Genomic DNA, 24260 nt, shown 5'->3' with positions numbered 1-24260 from the left:
TGATCTTTTTCGATTCGTTCAATCCGACTGTCGAAAATGAAAAATATTATCTGAAAAGTTAAAAAAGTGTTTGAATAGTACCCCTCTTGTACTTAATGTTAATTATGCATAAAGGCAGTAGAAACTTTTGAAAATGACCAATGACATTGGAGCAAGACTACTGCTCATTTTCAAGTAAAAGTATTTTGATTTGAATTGGTAAACAAAGGGGCTGCTGAAAAAAAATTAAACTAGGCAATTTCTGCTGTATTTAAAGATGATAACGGTTTAATCTGTACAAGCATTACAAACATATTATTAAAAATGGTGGTCGTCCTTCTTCTCAAACTTATCTTGTTTCAGCTACTCCCTTGTGCAACTCCAGTATCCTTCAACTTCCCCTCCTTTACAAGTGACAACAACTTATCTAGAGAGGGAAATGCTTATGTCGACGGCGAGTTCCTCCGCCTGACCCAAAGCGCTGCCGACATGCCACATGACAAAAGCGTCGGCCGAGCAACCTACTCTCAACCCTTCCTCCTCCGCGAAAACGCCACTGGAAAGCTCGCTGATTTCACCACAAACTTCACATTTTCCATCAACTCACAAGGCAAAACGCCCTACGCCGACGGACTCACCTTCTTTTTGGCGTCAAACTGGTCCTCTATCGACAGACCACTGCCCGGAGGTGTCGCTCTAGGCCTCCCCTTCACATTTAATGAGTCGACGCAGTACCCTTTTGTGGCAGTGGAGTTTGATATCTACAAGAGTATAGGAGATCCCGACGGCGATCACGTTGGTATTGACATCAACTCTATCCAGTCTAAAATTACAAAGCTGTGGAATGGATCCATTTCAAATGGAGGGACCAATACTGCTCAGATTGGCTACGATTCTGGATCGAAAAATCTTAGTGTTGTTTACACTAGTTTTGAGAATGATGTCCAAGTGTGGAGGAATATAAGTTACATTGTTGATCTGACTGAGTACTTGCAGGGTAATATTGTCGTTGGGTTCTCTGCCGCAACGGGGAAGAGTTCAACACTACATAGAATCAACACATGGAGTTTTAATTCAACCGAACTGCGCGATGAGAATGCGATCAACAACCCGCCGTCAGTGGTTCCTGTGCCGGAGCCAAACCCCATTGTTGAGTCCGACCCAGGAAACGGGGTCAATGTCGGACTTCTTGTTGGATTGGTTGTTGGTGGGTGTGTGGTTTTGGTTGGTGGGTTGATTTTGGTTTGGGGAATTTGTTGGAGGAAGGGCGAAACAGGGGAAAGTAGTGATGATGATAATCACATGGAGAACGACTCGATCGATGAGGAATTTGAGAAGGGGACGGGTCCGAGGAAGTTTTCGTACAAGACATTAGCTCATCCACGGGTAATTTCAACGAGGGAGAGAAGCTTGGAGAGGGAGGATTTGGTGGGGTTTTTAGAGGGTTCGTAAAAGACTTGAACTCGTTTGTTGCTGTTAAGAGGGTATCAAGTCGGTCTAAACAGGGGATGAAGGAGTACGCGGCGGAGGTAAGGATCAGCAGTCGACTCAGGCATCGGAATCTAGTGCAACTCATTGGTTGGTGCCACGAAAAAGGAGAGCTCCTACTTGTTTACGAATTCATGTCCAATGGAAGTTTAGATTCCCATTTGTTCAAACCGAAAACCTTGTTACCTTGGGAGGCAAGGTACAGAATTGCTCAAGGCTTGGCATCCGGGTTGTTGTATCTACACGAAGAATGGGAGCAATGCGTGCTGCATAGGGATATCAAATCCAGCAATATCATGTTTGTTGTGCTAGGATAGCACCAAAATCTTTTGGAACCAACTCAAGCTAGCCCACAGGAAATTTATCAAATGGAAATGCAAGAACAAAATATAAAATGACACCAAGATTTTAACGAGGTTCCTCCACAGTCAGTGTAACTGGAGTACGTCCTCGGAGCAGTAGGAGCTCACCCAATAATCCACTATCAACCAAATGGGAGTTTACAAAGTATTGGCAATCTCACAACCCAATTAACACAATACACCCAAAAGTTCTCACACACCAAAGAAACAAATAGAGAAAGAAATATAAAGAATAATTTCTTCTCTATACATATAGCTCAAAGCTATTACAACAACAACTACTTTGGTGGATGATTACTAACCAAATGAAGCAGCAGCTTCTTCTTCCTTTTGGGCTCTCTGCAACTCTCCTTGCTCTCTGCAGAAAAATGAGCTCCCTCTTTTCTACAACTCTCCCTTGCTCTCTGCAAAAGGAAAACTCTTTCTTTTCTCTCTATATTTTTTTCATCAACCGAAACAAGCTCTCTCATCTCTATTTCTTTTTTCAAAAGCAATGCTCTTTTCCCTTATTTTCCTCCCCAAAACAAGGAATGTGTTGTCCACTTTTTTCTTTTGTTTTGTTTAATCACCTAAAGTTTTCTTGGACATTTGTCCACTTGGCCACTTGGCCAATTATTCAACAATCTCCACCTTGGCCAAGTTCCGAAAAACGCCATGATAAGCCAAACAACACAATTAACACACAACATCACTCCCAATCACTAGCAAGAGAACAACTCATGCCGAGCCAAATGCTCCAAAACTCCTATTGCTCAACGCCTTCTTTAAATAGGCAAAATGCGAGCCAAGTTCAAGCAATGAACAAACTTGGCTACAGCAACAACCTTAGTCAACATATCAGCGGGGTTGTCTTTAGTTGGAATCTTTTGGAGAATGATTTCCCCTTCACCAACAACTTCACGAACAAAGTGATAACGCACATCCATGTGCTTGGTCCTCGCATGATGAACCTGATACTTAGCCAAATAAATGGCACTCTGACTATCACAATGCACCTCCACCTGCTTCTGATCAACCCCCAAATCTCTAATCAGCCCATGTATCCAAATGGCCTCCTTTATAGCTTCAGCAACTGCCATATATTCAGCCTCTGTAGTAGACAAAGCAACAGACGACTGCAAAATGGACCTCCAACAAACTGGCCCTTTAGCCATAGTAAACACATAGCCTGTAGTAGACTTCCTTCCATCTAGATCACCTGCATAATCTGAATCAACATAACCAACTGCAAAATGACCAATACCAGAGTCATCTCTCTCAAAGCATAAACCAACGTCTCGAGTACCATGGAGATATCTCAATATCCATTTAGCTGCTTGCCAATGCTCTTTACCTAGATTATGCATATATCGACTCACCATGCCAACTGCATGAGCAATATCCGGTCTAGAGCATACCATTGCATACATCAAACTACCAACCAAATTTGCATATGGTATATCTTTCATTTACAGCTTCTCTTTATCAGTTTTAGGACACTATAGAGAACTTAATTTAAAATGAGGAGCCAAAGGGGTACTAACCGGTTTGGTTGAATCATGAACTCCAAACTTCCGAATCAACTTCTCAAGGTATTATCTTTGATTCAAGCATACCAAACCTTTCTCTCTGTCTCTAGTGATCTCCATGCCAAGGATCTTCTTTGCTTCACCAAGATCCTTCATCTCGAACTCATTCTTCATTTGCTTCTTTAATTTCTCAATCTCTTCGACATTCTTTGAGGCAATCAACATATCATCAACATATATCAATAAATAAATGAAAGACCCATCTTGCAACTTCTTGAAGTACACACAATGATCATATTGACTTCTAGAATAATTTTGGCCTCTCATAAATTTATCAAACCTCAAATACCATTGCCTTGGAGATTGCTTCAAGCCATAAAGTGATTTCTTCAATTTGCAAAACAAATTTTCTTTCCCTTTCACCATATACCCATCCGGTTGACACATATAGATCTCTTCATTCAAATCACCATGTAGGAAAGCCGTTTTCACATCGAGTTGCACAAGCTCAAGATCATATTGTGCAACAAGAGCTAACATAATACGAATTGAGGAGTGCTTCACAACTGGAGAAAAAATTTCATTGTAGTCAATGTCTTCCTTTTGTGCATACCCTTTAGCAACTAATCTTGCTTTGAATCTTACATTGCTTTTCTCATCAGCATTTTCTTTCTTGGCATACACCCATTTACAACCAATAGCTTTCTTACCCTTAGGCAATTTAGCTAACTCCCAAGTCTTGTTCTTCAAGAGAGAATTCATCTCATCACCCATGGCATTGCACCACTTCTCCTTTTCCTCACTCTCAATGGCTTCCTCAAAATTGGATGGAATCTCATCAGTGATAATAGGAAGAGCAAAAGCAACATAGTCACTATACCGAGCTGGCTTGGTAATTTGTCTTTTTCCTCTGTTCTTGGAAATAGACTCTTGAGGTGAAACTTGCTCTTCAACTTGAATAGAATCTTCAAGTTCAACTTCTTCAACATCCTCATGGTCTCCCACTTCTTCACTTGTAGTGGCTTCGACATCAGCGGAAATAGGATTTGAAGTACTAGAGGCAACTTTCTCAAGCTCCACCTGTTGGACATCTTTCACATTCTTTTCAGAGTCTCTGAACATATTTTCTTCATCAAATGTCACATCTCTGCTGATTACAAGTTTTTTCATCTCTGGGCACCACAACCTGTAACCTTTGACACCACTACTAAAACCAAGAAAGATAGCCTTTTTGGCTCTAGGATCAAGTTTATTTTCAGTTACATGAAAATAAGCAGGTGAACCAAAAATACGAATATAATCATAATCAGTAGAAGGTTTTCCAGTCCATACCTCCATTGGCGTCTTACCCTGAACAGCAGCTGAGGGTAATCGGTTGATGATGTGACATGCATAAGTAACTGCCTCTGCCCAAAACGACTTGCTCAAACCCGACTGAGACAACATGCATCTAACCTTCTCAAGCAAGGTTCGATTCAATCTTTCTGCAACTCCATTTTGTTGTGGAGTTCCCCGGACACTAAAATGTCTCACAATCCCTTCCTCTTTGCAAACTTTAAAGAAAGGGTCGGATGTGTATTCACCACCATTATCTGATCTCAAAATCTTAATCTTTCTCCCAGTCTGGTTCTCAACCATTTTCTTCCAACCCAAGAAAATGTTCAACACCTCACTCTTGTGCTTCATAGTGTAGACCCAAGACCTTCTTGAATAATCACCAACAAAGGTCACGAACCAATGTCTACCACTCAAAGAGGGAGTCTTTGTAGGACCCCAAACATTCGAATGCACATAATCAAGAATGCCCTTCGTCTGATGTACAGTAGTACCAAACTTCACTCTAGTTTGCTTCCCCAAGACACAATGCTCACAGAAATCAAGCTTACAAGTCGTGGCACCTTTTAGAAGACCTTGTTTCACAAGCCCTTGTAGAGCTTTCTCACCGGCATGGCCTAATCTCATATGCCACAATCTAGTAGTATCAGAATCGAATGTGCCCATATTTTCTGAGACTACAGATGCTTCACCTGTCACAGTGCTTCCTTGCAATAAATACAAATGGCCACATCGAGGAGCTTTCATCACAACAAGTGCACCATAAGTCACCTTCAATGTCTGCCCATCTGAATGAAACCTGAAGCCCTTGGCTTCCAAAGTTCCCAAAGAAATAAGATTTTTCTTCAAATTCGGTACATACCGAACACCTGTCAACTTTTTAACCATGCCATCATGCAACTTCAAACGAACTGTACCAATCCCTTTTGTTGTGCAAGGATTGTCATCTCCCATGAACACAACATCGCCATCAAACTCTTTCAAGCTTGAAAACCAATCCTTGTGAGGAGTCATATGATGAGTACAACCCGTATCCAACACCCACTTAGTAGCACAATCAAATGATGAGGAAGTGGTTAAAGCAAAATCAGGAAAATCTGTTTCAACTTCAGCAACATTAGCTTCAGAACTTTCTTTACCTTTGGTCTTCAATTTAGGACAATCTTTCTTCCAATGGCCCTTATTACGACAAAAGGCACATTCATCCCTTTCCAAAGGTTTTCTACCTTTAGAGTTTCCTCTAGGTCGAGACTGTGATTTTTTCCTACTGAAAGATGATCTTCTCTCCGATGATCTACCTCTAACAAATAAAGCTTCCGAGGTACTATCATGATTTTTATCTCTATGCCTCATTTCATAATTCATCAAGGCATTTGACACATCTTCAAATTTCACAGTTTCTTTACCATGCATAATAGTGGTAACAAAATGCTCATAAGAGTCCGGCAAGGAATTCAACAATATTAAGGCCTTATCTTCATCCTTAATATCCTCATCTAAATTTAACAAGTCGGCAATCAACTTATTAAAAGCATCAAGGTGTCTAATCATTTTTGTACCTTCTTTGTATTGGAAACGGTAGAGCTTTTTCTTCAAGTGTAGCCGGTTCTCTGCACTCTTCATCATATACTTGTCTTCCAATTTTTGCCACAACACACTTGTCAATGTCTCCCGCATCACAAAATACTTCTGAGTTTTTGCAAGGCACAACCGAATTGAAGAGCAAGCCCACAAATTTAATTTCTCCCATTCCGGCTTCGACATAGCTTCCGGCTTCTCTCCCAAAGCGGCAAGTAGATCTTGTTGAGCCAACACATCTTTGACCTCACATTGCCACATTCCAAAGTTGTTTGTGCCATCAAACTTTTCAACTTCGAACTTTGCATTTTGCACCGTAGTTCTTGCAAATCCGGAGCTGCTTCCAAAAGGATTCTCATCTTGCCCGTCTGACATTTTTGGCAATTAGACAGTACCCAAGAGCAACCAGTGCTCTGATACCAATTGTTGTGCTAGGATAGCACCAAAATCTTTTGGAACCAACTCAAGCTAGCCCACAGGAAATTTATCAAATGGAAATGCAAGAACAAAATATAAAATGACACCAAGATTTTAACGAGGTTCCTCCACAGTCAGTGTAACTGGAGTACGTCCTCGGAGCAGTAGGAGCTCACCCAATAATCCACTATCAACCAACTGGAGTACGTCCTTGTAGTATAAACTGTTCTCGTAAGGTCGTTCTCCACAGAGATTATTAAATAATTCAAAACAAGCCAAATTCCAATTAATTATTGTAAAGCAGAAAGTTGAGATGATTAGTTTTATAAACTACTTATATTAAAACGAATTTAATTAATAAAAATAAACTAATCTGCAATATTAAGGATAAAGGGGAAAGAAAACTGTTTTGGAAAAATCAAATTAAGAAAGCACTAGGGTTCCACCATCACTTAGCAATCCTATGTATTTTTACCAATTACCTATGATCTACACAAGCCACTTGAAGGTTAGATTTTTCTAATTTATATTCTATTTGGAACCTCCAACTTAGAATGTATATCTAACATGCAACCCGTCCGGACGTTCGGATCAAATCTGAACATGAGAGACTCATTATGTTTTATGAAAACCCTTTGAAAAACCATGCAACACTTAGGATGTGGTGTTCATCCTGAGTGAAATTACAATTATTAATCACAAGAAGCCAGCGTCAATTTCAGGGAACCTTCCGACCAAAATTGCATCTAATTACTTTTCTAAAGATCCTAATGGTGATCAAGCATTAAGACAATTAGATAGTTTTAATCATGGTGATTAGTAATTCAAAGTGCACATGCAATCAATCATAAGCAATTAAATAAAAATTACATATTCATGTTAAGGCTTAAGGCTTCACCTTAGCAAAACGAATTAGTTACGCATATTCATAATTGAAATCATAAAAAATATTATTAAGAAAATGATTGAAAACACCTTAAAGTAGAAAATCTCCAAGAACCCTAGCAATTACTCTCTGTCTCCAAAGTTGCATGAAATAAAGCCTCCCCCAAACTAGAACCGGCCAAAGCCTTTTTTAATATCCCCTAAAGCCAGCGCACAAACCCTAACAACCAAGTATTTTATTCCCACTAAGAAACTAAATAATAATAAAATAAAATAGAAAATAAAACCCTAATTAAACTAGGAGAATCTGCCAAGTACTTGTCCAGCCACGTTTTAGCCTCAAATCTCCTACAAATACGGCCCATAATAGCTTATTTTAAGGATTAGGACGTTCTGAACGCATCTCCAAAAGGCCATGAACCCATCCAAGGTCATCTTGGGCTCCAAAAATGCAATTCAAGCCCAAAACGTCACTATTCCAGCATTGCGCATTGCTCCTTTATTTTATCGCCGGAAAATCATCGCTTACGATCAAGCTAAGTGACTCACGAACGTCCTCCAACTGGAATTACTCCAAAATTCGTCTATTTGACCATGTTTTACTCCAGAAGAAGTCGAAAGTCCTATATTAGAAATACAATTCAAAGTATCAAAATTCTTCCAAAATATTAACCAAAGTATACTAAGAATAGGGTAAAATATATAATATGAAATTGACTAATCAAAATACCGCCAAACTTAGCTTTTTGCTTGTCCTTAAGCAAAATAAAACTAGAAAACAAAAATAAAAACCAACACACTAGAAACTTAACTAAAACTAATTGACAAAAATTTCCATCTTCAAAGTTGCAATCCATAGAACAAGTTAAAAATCAGAACATTTTTTCAAAAGTTCCAACCAATCCCACCACAGAGTCTAAGCCATTTAGAATCAATTAGAAAAGAATTCACAAACTTACTTTGGTATAAAGTGAATCAACATAGCTAAGGAGACTCGATTAAACATTTACCTCTCGTCTTTCTTTATTTCACACATACTAACTTTAAATATAACTATTTTTTTTTCTTTCTTCTTTTCGGATTTTTTTTTTTCATATATAAATTTTTTTTTTTTTTTTAGTAACAGTAGTGGTCGTGCAATGTCGATTCACTTAAGCTTTCGTTCCAACCCATGTAGTTAGCTTTAGGTCAATGACTCCCAAACCACTAGAGCTTTAGGGCACTAGGTGTAGAACACCCCTAAGGACTTATTAACCCAAGCTGAAAAAGCTACGAAACCAACTAACCATCATGCCCCATGCCAAAATTCTACTGTTTGACGCGAGAATCACTGCTGAATAGGCAGGACTGGCCCGGTTACTAGGCAAAGACTCTGGTGGAACAATTATTACTTTATTCATAACAATAACTACTATACCTTACTTAGAACAAAAATTAAAATACACTTAGACTAAAAGTAAGTGTTTCAATCTCACTCCCCACAAACCATGTTGATGTGAATGTGCAAAATTGTCAAAGTATAATTCATGAATTAATGTCTAAGCAACAATAAATAGAAAAGATTCTAACGTGGGATTAACATTCACCATGTCCATTTGTCCTAATTATATGCTTTTTTAATACAAGTAATATTACCACTCTAAGGATATGAGAGAGAGTTTAAACCCAAATAGCAGTGGATTAAAGAGAAAGACCATTTCCACGAAGGCATTCAGAAACGTATATGTCAAAATGCACAACGAAAGAGCATCTAAAGTTTACCTTCGAAAGAAAAACTGAAGTTTACCGTTCGAATTGTGAAAGCCTTTCAATACTTGAACTATTTCGAAGTTTAATGTTATTCCAAACCCACAATTAAACAAAACCAAAACTAAAAGAGGATGGGAAGGAACATGAGTTTTAAGTAAAAATACCAAAATTTTGGATATTTGCTTCTTATTGTAAACATTAGATACTACTTTTCATAATCTGGTGTTTGGTTATGAAATCCAAAATCTCCTTATTTGTTTCAAATTTGATTTGTTGCCTGCGGGTCTTGACTCGATGAATTTTCAGGCTGAAAAGTTCTGCTCTGGGGACACAGATCATTTCGTTAGAGGGATGATCATCGTCAAAGGCTGTCCGAGTCATCGTCAAAGGCTGTCCGAGTCACGCCCACATTCATCGCCCTGCATTCAGAACTTGTGACCGAAAAAAAACGAAGAAGAAACAAAGGTGATGACTAGATCAGCAGGAAATAAAAACACCAAGTCTCAAATATGACTTTAAAGTTCCAACGACGATTTCCAAGTCTTTTCAATGCCATTTGGACAACAAAAATAAATATATCAGCTATCATCCATTCAGAAATTAGTTTACGAGCGAAACAAAGCAGAGTCCAAATATATAGACAAGAAAATTAGACCTTCAACATCGTCTCCCATGAGTCTCCATCACCATCGCGCTACTCTATACTCTTCAGTCTTGATACAACTATTTTAATTTCAAGTTGATAATGAAAATTCTGACAAGTAGAAACTATAAAATGAATGGCTATCAATGCAGCCCATTTGTAACATAACAAAAAATGCACGGACACTAAATAAATGGATAATGCTTGTGTTCTCTCATGGGGCAACCTATTTGTTTCCTATTTACAATTAACGTATCTTTATCGTGTGAATATCATAATTGGAACAATTCATTCTCTTTATGATTCTAAAGATTATATCTGGGATTATTCAATTTGGAGATCATTTAGTCATTCATAAATGTCAAACAAATCAACAGTTTTCGTAACAAGTAGCATCCTTTATATATTTATTTTATGCATTTGAATGGCTAAACGATCTCCAAATTGAATAAGTTTTTGTATATATGGTCTCTAACTGATGACAAGACAATGAATAGTTCCTGTTATGATGCTTGTACAACAAAAATTTGTTAATCGTAAGTGGGGAGACAAAGAAGTTCGCCCATGAGGGGAACACAAATATTATCCTCAAATAAATTAGTACTTCTATTTTATCATGAAAAAGGGAGTTGAACGTCAAACATCATTAAACATTGAGAACTCAAAATTTTCAATAGGATGTCAAGTTTGCATTTTTTAATGAAGAACTTGAAGAAGAAGTTTACATGGAGCGGTCACAATGGTATATTAAAAAATGAAAGGAAGACAAAGTTTGTCGCGACTTTAGAAAGTACTGTATGGCTTAAAGCAATAGCCAAGAGCCTAGAATAGCAAAATTGATCAATACTTCCGTCAAAGTGGACTTGTAAGAAGTCTGCATACGGCAGAGAAAATTGGAGAAGAAAAAAATGAGAGGGAGGAGAAGAGGAAAAAAAATTGAAAAAAGGGACAAACAAATTGTGTAAAACATGAAGTCTGTGTTAGAATATATATATAACATATATTTTTCATTTCACGAAAGATGGAGAAGATGTTGTAATTTTGTTCCCATACTCTTATGAAGGAAGGAAAGGCACAGAGTTAGGGAGGAAGAGGGGTTGGAAAATTTGGGAAGAAAGGGGAGACGGAGGAGATCAAAGGAAAAATGAATCATTTTATGGTGTACATTAATTAGTAGAAAAATAATTATGAAAGTTTTTTTTTAACAAATAATTGTGTGAGCCTTAAATATAAAAGAATGACAAAAGATGATATTTAAGACTTGACAAGTGACGAGTTTTGGCTGGATCGTAGTGCTACTCAGTAAAGTTTAGTGACAAACAAAGCCCCACGCAAGTTTTTCTTCTAACATATATTGTATTTAATATTAATTATGTATATTGTTTCAAAAAAAAATATTAAGTTTGTATAATGGCACTAGAAACATTTGAAAATGGCCAATGACATTTCAGCAAAAGAAAATAATGGCACTAGAAACATTTGAATTGAAAATGGCCAATGACATTTCAGCAAAAGAAAGAAAATAATGGCACTAGAAACATTTGAAAATGGCCAATGACAATGGCACTAGAAACATTTGAATTGAAAATGGCCAATGACATTTCAGCAAAAGAAAGAAAATAATGGCACTAGAAACATTTGAAAATGGCCAATGACATTTCAGCAAAAGAAAACTTGCACTACCGCTAAATTGGAGCAACCGAGCAAGTCAAAGTATTTTGATTTGAATTGGTAAACAAAGGGGGCTGCTGAAAAAAAAAAATCAAACCATACAACTTGTGCTGTATTTTAAGATGATCCCAGTTTAATCTGTAAAAGCATTACAAACATGGTGGTTGTCCTTCTTCTCAAACTTCTCTTGTTTCAGCTACTCCATTTTGCATCTCCATTATCCTTCAACTTCCCCTCCTTCGCAAACGACCACCAAAATTTATTTATCGAGCCAGATGCTTTCGTCGACGGCAAGTCCCTCCGACTGACCACAAGCACTGCCGGCGACCAACTGAACCAAAGCGTCGGCCGAGCCACCTACTCTAAACCCTTCCTCCTCCGCGAGAACGCCACCGGAAAACTCGCTAATTTCACCACAAACTTCACATTTTCCATCAACTCCGGAGGCGAAACTCTCTACGCCGACGGACTCGCCTTCTTTTTGGCCCCAAACGGGTCCTCACTCAACACCGAAGTAGGCGTAGGCGGCTCTCTAGGCCTCCCAACCAAAAACCCGCCAAATAGTGAGTCGACGAATCTGTACCCCTTTGTGGCAGTTGAGTTTGATATCTTCAAGAATGGCGTCACTTCCGTCAAAGATCCTGACGGCGATCATGTAGGTATTGACATCAACTCTGTCAAGTCTAACGTTACAAAGCCTTGGAATGGATCCATTACAACCGGAAAGGAAAATACTGCTCGGATTCGCTACGATTCTGGATCAAAAAATCTTAGTGTTGTTTACACTAGTTTTGTAAATGGTGTCCCAGTATGGGAGTATCTTGATTACATGGTTAACCTAAGTGAGTACTTGCAGGGTTATGTTGTTGTTGGGTTCTCTGCCGCTACAGGGGATCTCACGTCTATACCTAAAATCAACGCATGGAGTTTTAATTCTACAGAACTGCGCGATGAGCCGCCGCCAGTGGTCCCCGTGCCAGAGCCGAACCCCATTGTTGGGCCCGATCCTGGAAATAGGGTCAACGTCGGACTTATTGTTGGGTTGGTTGTTGGTGGGTGTGTGCTTTTGGTTGGTGGGTTGGTTTTGGTTTGGTGCATTTGTTGGAGGAAGGGCAAAACAGGGGGAAGTAGTGATGATGAGGATACTATGGTGAACGACTCGATCGATGAGGAATTCGAGAAGGGGACGGGCCCGAAGAAGTTTTCATACAAGACATTGGCTCAATCCACGGGTAATTTCGATGAGGGAGAAAAGCTTGGAGAAGGAGGATTTGGTGGGGTTTATAGAGGGTTCATAAAAGGCTTGGACTCGTATGTTGCTGTTAAGAGGGTGTCAAGTCGGTCTAGACAGGGGATGAAGGAGTACGCGGCAGAAGTAAGGATCATCAGTCGACTTAGGCATCGGAATCTGGTGCAACTAATCGGTTGGTGCCATGAAAAAGGAGAGCTCCTGCTTGTTTACGAGTTCATGTCCAACGGAAGCTTAGATTCCCATTTGTTCAAACCGAAAACCGTGTTACATTGGGAGGCAAGATACAGAATTGCTCAAGGCTTAGCATCCGGGTTGTTCTATCTACACGAAGAATGGGAGCAATGTGTGCTGCACAGGGATATTAAATCGAGCAATATCATGCTGGATTCGAATTTCAACGCCAAACTTGGGGATTTCGGATTAGCTCGACTTGTGGATCATGGAAAACAATCGCAAACCACGGTTCTGGCTGGAACCATGGGATACATGGCTCCGGAATGCGTTACCACGGGAAAGGCAAGCAAGGAAACAGATGTTTACAGCTTCGGAGTTGTAGCCTTGGAGATAGCATGCGGGAGAAAACCCATTGATCAAAAGTTTGGAACGACTCAAATTAACATGGTGGAGTGGGTTTGGGAGCTTTATGGAGAAGGGAAAATCATTGAAGCAGCTGACCCTAAATTGTGTGGAGAGTTTGATGCGAAACAGATGGAGTGTTTGTTGATTGTTGGGCTGTGCTGTGCTCATCCGGATTACATGATGAGGCCTTCGATACTACAAACCATTCAAGTACTTAACTTCGAAGTTCCGTTGCCCACTCTCCCATCAAAGATGCCGGTGGCCAGCTACGTATCTCTTCCGGTATCATTTTCAATCTCGTCGAGTTACAATACTGATTTGGAAAGACGTCAGACAGAGTCTTCGGGTCATGGTTACAACACCAACTCCTCATAATTCACCTCATCTTCTGCATCCAATTCTTCTCCATCAGCCTCACTTTTGCATACAAGATAAATTTAATCTCGCTCTGTTATACAAATATATAAATTTGTGTGTAATACATATTTTATAGTGAGCATCTTTAAGTAAATATGTTAGACGACATATATAGTTGTTACTTTGATGATAATGAACTTACCATCATGTCGTAATTATATGTTACACTCATAAATTTATAACGAGAGATTGCAAGAGGGTTTGAACTCAGAAAGCAGTAAGCGAAAGAGTGGCTCTTTCGACCAGGGCATTCAGAAACGTACATGCCAAAATGCAAAGAGAAAGAGCGTCAAAAGAAAAACCCAATACTCAAATATGACCACCAAGTTCAAACGACGACGTCCATGTCTTTTCAACGTCAATGCATTCGGACAACAAAACATAAACAAAAAATCAGCTGCCGTCCATTCGTTCCTTCATTGTTCGGCTGCCGTCCATTCGTTCCTTCAGTTTTCACATCAAACAAACCAAAACACATGTAGATAAATATATTATACACTCTTGAATTTAGATACTATTGTAGTTTCAACAAGACAGTGAATCCAAAAAAGTCTACTTGTAAAGTGTAAACAATGCAAAATAAAATACAACAAAGTTCATTATTTTTGTAGTTTTGGAATGAAAGAGAACCGTTGATCAGCTAGTCCAAGGATATTTTCGACTTGAGTTCGGCGAAAACAATGACTGTGCTGTAAAAACACTCGTTTCTTGGTTTACAAGAAAATATGATCGCTCTACTTATTAGTTGACAAGTAATGTGCAAAATGTCTCTACATAAAGTACGATACTATGGTTATCCCTTCCGCAAAGCTTCTACCCCTCCTCCTCCTCTTCCTTCTGTTTTTCCCTTCCGCGTTTCCCTTGACCTTCAATTACGACAGCTTCACCATTGGAACCACTGGTATATTTCTCGAGGGAGCAGCTTACATAGATGAGCAACTCATCAAACTCACCAGAAGCGCCAGACAAAATAAAAATGTCGGCCGAGTCACCTACTGTCAACCCTTCCTCCTCTGGGAAACCTCTACAGGAAAAATCGCTGATTTTAGCACACAGTTCACATTCATGATAGATTCAGGTCATGCTGATGGGATGGTATTTTTCATAGCTCCAAGTGGTTCCTTACTCAACATTCCAGCAGGAGGTGGTGGTCATCTTGGCCTGCCCGTCGAGGAACAACCAGGAGACACCACAAGGACGCTGTATCCTTTTGTGGCTGTGGAGTTTGATATCTACAGGAATGAGCAGCCAGTAATCAGGGATCCGGTCGGTGATCATGTGGGCATTGACATCAACTCTCTCAAGTCTAACATTACCACTCCCTGGAATGGTGATATCAATGAAGGAAGACGAAACGATGCTTGGATTAGTTATAACTCCAGCTCAAAAAATCTGAGTGTTGCATTCACGAGTTTTCAAAATGGTACAAATGGTACTGAAGTGGAGGTGCTCAAATATCTTTCTTACATAATTGATTTGAAACAATACTTGCCAGATTGGGTAATTGTTGGGTTCTCTGCTGCAACCGGTCAAGATATTGCTGTTCATAAGATCGTTTCATGGAATTTCACTTCAACTGCTCTGGTTGACGACGATCCTATGCACAACAAACCAGAACCTATTGCACCATCCGGTGTTAAACCCGGGCCGGGAAAATCCAAAATGGGACTCCTGCTCGGGTTGGGTATTGCTGGGTCTCTAATCTTGTTTGCTGGGTTGGGTTTGGTTTGGTTCATGTATCGGAAGAAAAGCAAAGCAGTAGACGGACGTGATGAGGATCCCTTTCGTAATAAACTGATTGATAAAGAACTGGAAAATGTAACCGGCCCGAGGAAGTTTTCTTACCACGAGTTGGCTCAAGCGACCAGTAATTTTGAGGAGGGAAAGAAGCTGGGAGAGGGAGGTTTTGGAGGGGTTTACAGAGGCTTCATAAAAGACTTAAACTTACAAGTTGCTGTTAAGAGGATATCCAGCGGATCTAAACAAGGGATGAAGGAGTACGCATCAGAAGTGCGGATCATTAGCAGACTTAGGCATCGGAATTTGGTGCAACTCATTGGGTGGTGCCATGAAAATAGAGAACTACTACTCGTTTATGAGTTCCTGCAAAACAGAAGTTTAGATTCCCATCTTTTTGAAGAAAATAGCTTGTTAAGTTGGCAGGTGAGATACAACATTGCCAAAGGGTTGGCCTCTGCGTTATTGTATCTACATGAAGAATGGGAACAATGTGTGCTTCACAGGGATATCAAGTCGAGCAATGTTATGCTGGATACAAACTTCAACGTGAAACTTGGGGACTTTGGGTTAGCTCGACTTGTAGACCATGGAGAACAGTCACTAACAACAATTGTGGCAGGAACCCGAGGCTACATGGCTCTAGAATATGTTACCACAGGAAGGTCTACCAAGGAATCAGATGTCTACAGCTTTGGAGTTGTTTCTTTGGAAATAGCTTGTGGGAGAAAACCCATTGATTTCAAATTAGAAAGTAGCCAAATCGAACTGGTGAAGTGGGTTTGGGGGCTCTATGAAGAAGGGAATGTTATTCAAGCAGCCGATCCAAAACTCTATGGTCATTTTGATGAGAAACAAATGGAGTGCTTGATGATTGTTGGGCTGTGGTGTGCTCACCCGCAATATATATTCAGACCTTCAATTCAACAAGCGATTCAAGTGCTTAACTTCGAAGTTCCATTGCCCATTCTCCCATCAAAGATGCCGGTGGTGTCCTCTATTGCATTGGTCAGTGACAGTGACACTATCACTTCTGAAAGAGGTCAAACTGAGTCTTCAGGAACGCCCCATAGCCTCACAATTACCCCATCTTCTACAGAAAATTTTGTGACACCATCAACAACATTTCAAAGTGCACAATAACCCTAGGATAAACATATATTTCAATGTAAAACCGCATTCATTATCCAATACACCAAAGTAATGCAGACGGTGCACTTCAAATCAATTCCCATTTCCAATTTCTGTAGAGACAGCAAGGTCGAATCTAACATTATTAGTAGCAACTGTGTTTTCAATTGTAAGTTGTCAACATGCACAATAAAAGAGTAGCAAAATTTGTACCTGGTGATGAATGAAGAACTGAAGTGTATCTTTTGCATTCAAAGAGGTTGGTCGGCTCATGAACGTTCAATTGTTGATCTTTCATCTTTTTAATTAAAGCTTAGTCCATACCGAAATTAATCAAACAAAATTGATCAAGATTCAAGACCCACATTGAAAAAAATGATCAAACAACCAAATTAAAAACAAAATTGAAAAAAAAAAGGGCAGAGATAATGAGTTTTGCCTAAAATACCAGAAATCGTGGTTAGGCACCAGTTTTAGAATCTAGAAGTTCCCCGAATAGAGAGTGATGATGACACGTCCTAACCCCGATATCCCCAAATATCAAGGTAGGCATGTGCTGGCCAACAGCCGAGGGTGACGAAGCCACCTTAAACACTCATATAACTAAAAATACATAATTAGAACGAATTAAATCAAAACAGAATCGTGTTCAGAGCATACAACTAAACAAGAATTAATATGGAAAGGCACAAACTGAGGAATGGGAGCTACATAGAGGAGGCTCAAAGATGCCTAACTGGAAGTGCCTGATGTTGGGATCGTGTGCCTCAATTCTAACTCCTGAGGGAGTGCAAAACAGAAAAGGTGAGTGGACCAAAGTTTATAAGAATACCAATAATACGAAAACCATTCTATTTATGAACATATTAACCCCCTGTTTTGAAAACACATATAATACTACATATAGTAAGTTTTCTGAAAACTCTAGCATGCACTGAAAAACATTTGTAAAACATGTATGTGTAAAACAATGCTCGGAGATGGTAGTAAAACCGCCCAAAGGCAAATTCGTAAATCTCGTCAACACTGTACTCTTTAGGGGTATCATAGTCGCCCAAAGGCAGTACCTATCCATCACCAAAGGTGAAGTTGTACGACACTGGGTTACACTAGTGAAGAAACATGGTAGGCCCCATCACCCGAACGTGAAGCTGTACGACTCCGGGTTACGCTGGAAAAGAAACATATAACATCACACACAGACACTAGCCGTGGCTAGTGAAGCTATCTGACACTACTTTCGGCAATGAAGCTGGGGTATATCATAATATATCTCATCTCACTCCTCATTAACTGTGTCATATGGCCATAGACATCTATACCCATGTTGTGTAGATGTGTTGTATGATAACTCGCTAGATAAGCACCGAAAACATACCTAAAATCTCATATCAAATCACTAGAGCTCAAAAGCTCAAACCTCGTCTCATACATCCAAGTCATTCATATCCATAAATCCATGGAATCTCATATTCGTAAACCCGCAAAATAAATCATATTCAAAATCCATAGAAATTCATATACGAAATTCTAATATTTCATAACCTTTAGTAAAACGTAAATTTGATAAATCATAAATATTTCGTAAAGGTAATTTAAAGAAATCATAAATTCTCCGTAAGACATACTATAAAACATGCTCAATCATGAAATATGAAATGCATGCTAGGCTAATATTTTATAAAAATATGTAAGTTAAGAAGGGGTCCACTCACAGTATTCCATAGCCTAAAAGCCGCTTGAACAAGCGAGAATGGTGTCACTTTCCATTGATGCACCTAAACACATATAGAGCCCATTTAGTAAAACTCTATTAAAACAGTCGAATTTGGAAAAACATACAGTAGATTTGGAAGAAAGATGTCAAAATTAGCCTAGGAGGGGTCCCGACCAAAACTCGAAAAATCAACCCAAAGTCGGTCAACGATCAACGTTGACCAGAAAGTTAATGGTCGAGTCTAGATTAGGGTTAGTGGGTTGAGCCCATTCAGATTCCAGATTAAGCTTAGTCTAGGATAATGGGCTGAGTAATAGGTTAATAGATTTGGGCTTAGTTTTGGATTGGGTCTAGTTATAAGGCCCAAAGGTTTGGGCCAGTTCTTGATGATGGGTCAGGTTTGACCCAATTAAACTCGCTGGTCATTGGACCCAACGAAGAAGAAGGTCAGATTTTGGCCGAGAAATTTCCCGAATCCGTTTGGCTTTGATTCACTTCCAAATCTCACCATTTAAGCACCAAAATAAAGCTACGAGGATGGAGATTCGAGTCATACCACTTTGACTTACGGCCGTGGCTGGAAGTTGGCCAAAAGATGTCTACAACCTCATGGTCCCTCGCCGGAAACTGGGAAGAAGTCACCTCGATGTCTCTTTGCAATCTTGTCATCCAAAATTATATAAACGCAACCATTAACCATCATGAGGATGAAAGGAAGAAGTTTAGAATGCCCCGAGGCTTACCTACGCTGTGAACGGTGAGATTCGCTAGAGATGCTAGTGGTCATGATGCCGCTGCACAGTGAGGTGAAGGATGAGTTTTGGAAGCGTTTTCCTTCGTCTCTAGGTTTGTAGAACTCACAGAGATGGTGAGGTTGTGACGATGGTGTCGGTGGAGCTCGTTGGAGGAGATGGCGAGTGGTGATGGTCTCGATACGTGTGGATGAGCTCGGAGAATGAGAGATGTAGGTGAGATGAAATGGAACTGAAGGTTCAAGAGATTGGGGAAGAAAGGCACGAAAAAAAAAGAAGGTGGTGTTGTTCATCAGAGCTGCGAAGGTAGGTGGTAGTGTGCTCAGAGAGAATGGCAAAAAGGACAAGGCTTCCCGGGGAAAAGATGGAGAGAAATGAGGGAAAATTAGAGAGAGAGAGTTCTAGAGAGGGAATTGGGGGATGACACGTGGCAGAAAGAGAAGTGGGGTGTAGGCCCCACGTGACAAAAATTATTAGAGAAATAGAAATATCTAGAATAGTGAATTGACTATTTTGCCCCTCAACTTCGTAGTTCCGTAAAACGTTCATCGTAGCTCCAAATCCAATTCCGCTTACACCCACACATTTGTAGCGACGAGTGCTACGAGGATATGCCAAAAAATGGGTCTTATGTGACACGACAAAGTAGTAAACCAAAGTCAACATTTTTCGCCTCGAAGGGCATTTTCGTACTTTCACACATTAAAATTATAAAAACCGTAATAATTGGGGACAGGTCATTACAGATGAGAATGACGCAACCTATAACAATTGAAAGAAGGAAAGATGAAGTTTTTGTTATTTACCTTGTTTTTCCATTGATTAATTCAATCTAATGACTAGAAATAAAAAGGGAATTCATTATCACTTGGCATAATTAAGGAGAAAGAAGAGCTCCTTCAGATTGTACGCCTAGAATCTCCCCTAGTGCTTGTTTCTTGCAATGCAAGCAACCTGCTTCACAAAACGGATGGACCGACATTGTATGTGAGGCCGCTGTTGGATGTCATGGCAGAGGACTTGGTGACATTATTGAATTAGCGATTACGGAGTTGTATGTCAACTACAAAGCCTCCACTACCACTCCTACGGTGGATAACGTGACACATCACGAAACTTAAAGGATTACAAACGTAATTCCTTGAAGAACCAATAGCATGGAATTCACCAGTTTTGAGAATAATCTCAGAGGTTGTATTTGATTAAAGATTGAATTGATTGAAAGATGATTACAATAGGAGCCATCCAATGGCTTAAATAACCTGATTACCACACTTGTAGTAACTCAAAGGCCTTAGGAAATTGAATGAAAGCAAAACGACATTAATCGAACGACAAATGAAACAAAAAGTTCGATTTTAATTATAGAATTTAAAATGCAATTTTGGAAGTCTAAATGACCTAAGATGGCCTTAAACACAACAAGCTCATGGTTTTCTACGAGTCTTGTTCTGCTCATGATTTTCTTCAAAATCAATATATTATACCTCAATTCTACCACCACAATATTATTTGTTGCTTTCTTTTTCAGAATTTGAAACATTTTATTTTATCCATCTTTATTCGTCCTAATTGTTTAATATATTGTCCTACATCATAACGGCACACAGTAACCAATTTGGGTATTGTACAGATTCCCATTCTCCTGCATCGGGGTTCATCATTTCGCAGGAAACAAAAATAAGAACAAATACACCAAATCCATCAATTTTTTTTCCGACAAATGAATATTTAGACCCAAATGATTACATAAAGAGTAAAAGATGAGAGGTCGTGAAAAGTACTTATGGTATATTAATTTGGAAGAAAAGAGATTGAGATGCCAGGCTTGAACATCCATGGATTTTAATGGTGAAAGGGAAGAATGATGTGTTGAGCTGGAGAGAGAGAGAGAGAGAGAGAGAGATTCATAACAAGAAAAAGGAAGGGTGTTCCTGAAAGATTACTAAACTATATTGGGTGTCTATAAAAAATGCGTGAGAGTAAATTGAGTGTATATAAAAATAAGGGTTTTCAGAGACAACGTGGGCTCAATCAAGAACCATGTAGAGACTGCCCTTAAACATGGAGCGTGATTGACCTCATTTGATCCAAAAAAAGGTCATGAATGTCATGATAGCTTCCAATCAATTGAATCAAATCAGAGACAGTGTCAATGGCATATCCAATCGGAACATCACCTCCATGTCCTCAGAACCGTCCATCAAATCCTCTTTTATGCATTGTTATGATCATCACCATCAAGTTGTGCTCTCTAGGCGTTGACAAAAGCTTTTTCAGAACCACCGGATTGATGGAAAGTCTGATTAATTTCGTCCAACATCAAGTCTTAATCAGTCACCCAATGTGGTGGAGGGTGCTTTGGAGAATTAAACTGATATGTAATTTTCTCATTTGCTCACAAATGACCATTTTTGTCCAAACATTTTTTTTTTTCTTTTAGTAAAATATGTCTAAACGTCCTTGATTTGTGATGTGTCCGATTTACTTATTCAGTACTTACTAAAACAATTAAAAAGTTTACGAGTAATTAACCAAAATTAGAATTTAGGGGCGAATCAATATTGGGGCACATAAATGAATGGAACTTACTCTCTTTTTTTCTCAAGTGTGCCTGAGTAATCGACAATCATTAGTAAATACAAACTTATATTGTGTTTGGATGAGGAAAATAAACTTGTAATTTGGTTAAAAGTTAGAATTTATGAGACATGCACCAATTTCTTGGTTTGAATTCATAAACATAGAAATCTAGAATTTCCACATGGAAAAAAAAAAAAAAAAAAAAAAAAAACTTGAAATTTGGGATTTTCAATTCTTAAGTTTAAATTTCATATAAATATATGTCATTTTCCAATTTCTATGATAGAAAGTTTAAAAATAACAAATTTTGTATTCAATTTCATTGTTTTTTTAGGTTAACGAAACAAAGAAACTTACAAATTCTATAAAATAAAATCATGTCATTTCAATTTTTGTCATTTTAAAATTTCTTAGCAATCTTAAATTTCTTCTCCCAAACATATTGTTAGGGTATTTAAGTGTCCATGAGTTGTTGATAATTTTTAATATGTTTAGTCCAATCTAAGCTACAATTTTCTTGCCTTGATAACGGAAACGTAATGCCAGCGTTTTTCTCGGTATAAACCGTTAAGTCATTAAAAACAAAGCATCATCATTTAGAACTATGGTTTAGTGGTATTCGTTTTCACTTGTAAGTAAGAGGTTTTATGTTTGATTCTCATCAAAGACAAATTGAAACCAAATTATTATGGCTATTCTATTGTAAGACTTAGACAACTCTTCTAACCGTTAGTATAAATAATATCATATATATTTTGAAAAAAAAATGCATCAAACTAGTTGATTTGGACCCGTGAATACGAGTAAAGATGATCACCATAAGGTCCAAAACCACTTGTTGTACATTGACATTAATGGAACGTCATGTGACAAATGGTAAATTTCCTGCGGTAGAAAGTGATCAAAAGTAGAATTACTTGTGGGCGGTAAATATAGACTGATGGAATCCATGCTTTCACGCATTTGTCAATCAGTTTCTCCTTAGATTCCGAGTATACATACCATCAGCCATCGGCCATCGGCCATCGGAGAATCCTGATGCGTTTTCTAAAGTCTTGTTTGGACTCGAGGAAAACGAAACGGAATCTGTGCATGTAAAAAGATTACTGACGTGAGTGACAAATTGACAATCCAATGGTACGAAGATATGAATCAAGTTTACCTCAAACCTCCTTTTTGGGCCCCTTTCATGCGAATATAGTAGAATTTGACAAAGAATATCCACTTTATAGATCTTAAGGCTTACTTTATTGTTTGTGATCAAGTTACACAAAATAATATGTCAAAATCCATTCACGATATAGGGAGTGTATATCCTAATGACAACCATAAATTTATTTTTATGTCGAATTTAGAGTAGTACAAACAACATTTAAGCGTTGACGGATTCACAAAATTAGAGTAGTATGAATTTATTTTATTTGTGTTACAATATAAATTTTTTATGCAACAACATTTGGACGGATTTGGACTAAGAAAAATGACGGATCAAGTACATTATAGACATATAGTCGAATATGAGATTGGACATTGTGAAACAACACTATAAAATAACACTAGAGCGTCATACAAACAATTTGTTGACGATATGCAGTAAAATTGTGCAAGAACCTGTTAAATGGTATTTCAGGGTACAAAATTAAATTATGGTAGCAAATATCATGTAATCAGGTGGCCGACACGTAACATAACAACAACACAACAGTCCAAAACGTCTATCAACATTCAGGTTCAAGCGATAAATAATGGAATCAATCTCCTTCCTTTCCCCTTCTTTTAGACTTGTGGCACGTTTACATACCCGTAATCGAAATCAATTTACGGAATTGGATTCCAATTACGACATACACCTTTGTTTACATAATCTTGGGGAATCAAAATACATGTGGGGTCCAAACGCATTAAGGAATCCAACTCCTAATTTTGGAGGAATTGGACTCCCGTATTTCAATTCCCTGTGACTTGAGGAATCCGGAATGGATTTTATTCCAATTATGCCCTCATTTGTTTCTAATTATCCCAACATTACCCTTCATTTGACATTCATTATGCCATCTTTTAATAAATAAATAAAACCTATTTAGATATTTTTATATAGATGAATTTTATTATATAAATTTAATCCAATTAATTAGTATGAAAATAATTTATTTATGTAAGGGCAATTTAGTAATCAACCTAGTTTTCATTCCGATTGAAGTGAATTAGTAAACAATTTATATGGATTCAACATCATTCATGTCATCTTTTAATAAATAAATAAAACCTATTTATTTATTTTTATATAGATGAATTTTATTATATAAATTTAATTATGAATTTAATTAAATTAATTAGTGTGAAAATAATTTATTTATGTAAGGGCAATATAGTAATCAACCGAGTTTTCATTCGAATTGAAGTGAATTAGTAAACAACTTATATGGACGCAATATCATTCATACTCCGATTTCAGACAGTTTTAGTAAACAACTTCA

The 24260-nt window shown here is 38.3% G+C and overlaps 2 protein-coding genes and 1 pseudogene across 2 annotated transcripts; all 3 read left to right on the top strand.

The window, feature by feature from the left end:
• The first annotated feature begins 276 nt into the window (after positions 1-276).
• Positions 277-1784, top strand: LOC137714558 (L-type lectin-domain containing receptor kinase IX.2-like; annotated as a pseudogene).
• A 9988-nt stretch (positions 1785-11772) lies between these two features.
• Positions 11773-14109, top strand: LOC137715881 (L-type lectin-domain containing receptor kinase IX.1-like). Its single transcript, XM_068455238.1, has one exon. It carries the CDS (start codon positions 11773-11775, stop codon positions 13819-13821), a length of 2049 nt encoding a protein of 682 aa, XP_068311339.1. The 3' UTR covers positions 13822-14109.
• A 491-nt stretch (positions 14110-14600) lies between these two features.
• Positions 14601-16818, top strand: LOC137714084 (L-type lectin-domain containing receptor kinase IX.1-like). Its single transcript, XM_068453373.1, has one exon. It carries the CDS (start codon positions 14653-14655, stop codon positions 16741-16743), a length of 2091 nt encoding a protein of 696 aa, XP_068309474.1. The 5' UTR covers positions 14601-14652; the 3' UTR covers positions 16744-16818.
• The last annotated feature ends 7442 nt before the right edge of the window (positions 16819-24260 follow it).

This window comes from Pyrus communis, chromosome 14 (assembly GCF_963583255.1).
Source record: "Pyrus communis chromosome 14, drPyrComm1.1, whole genome shotgun sequence".
Taxonomy (NCBI): domain Eukaryota; kingdom Viridiplantae; phylum Streptophyta; class Magnoliopsida; order Rosales; family Rosaceae; genus Pyrus; species Pyrus communis.
The sequence above is the reverse complement of the archived record's forward strand: the minus strand, read 5'-3'. Positions and strand labels throughout refer to the sequence as shown.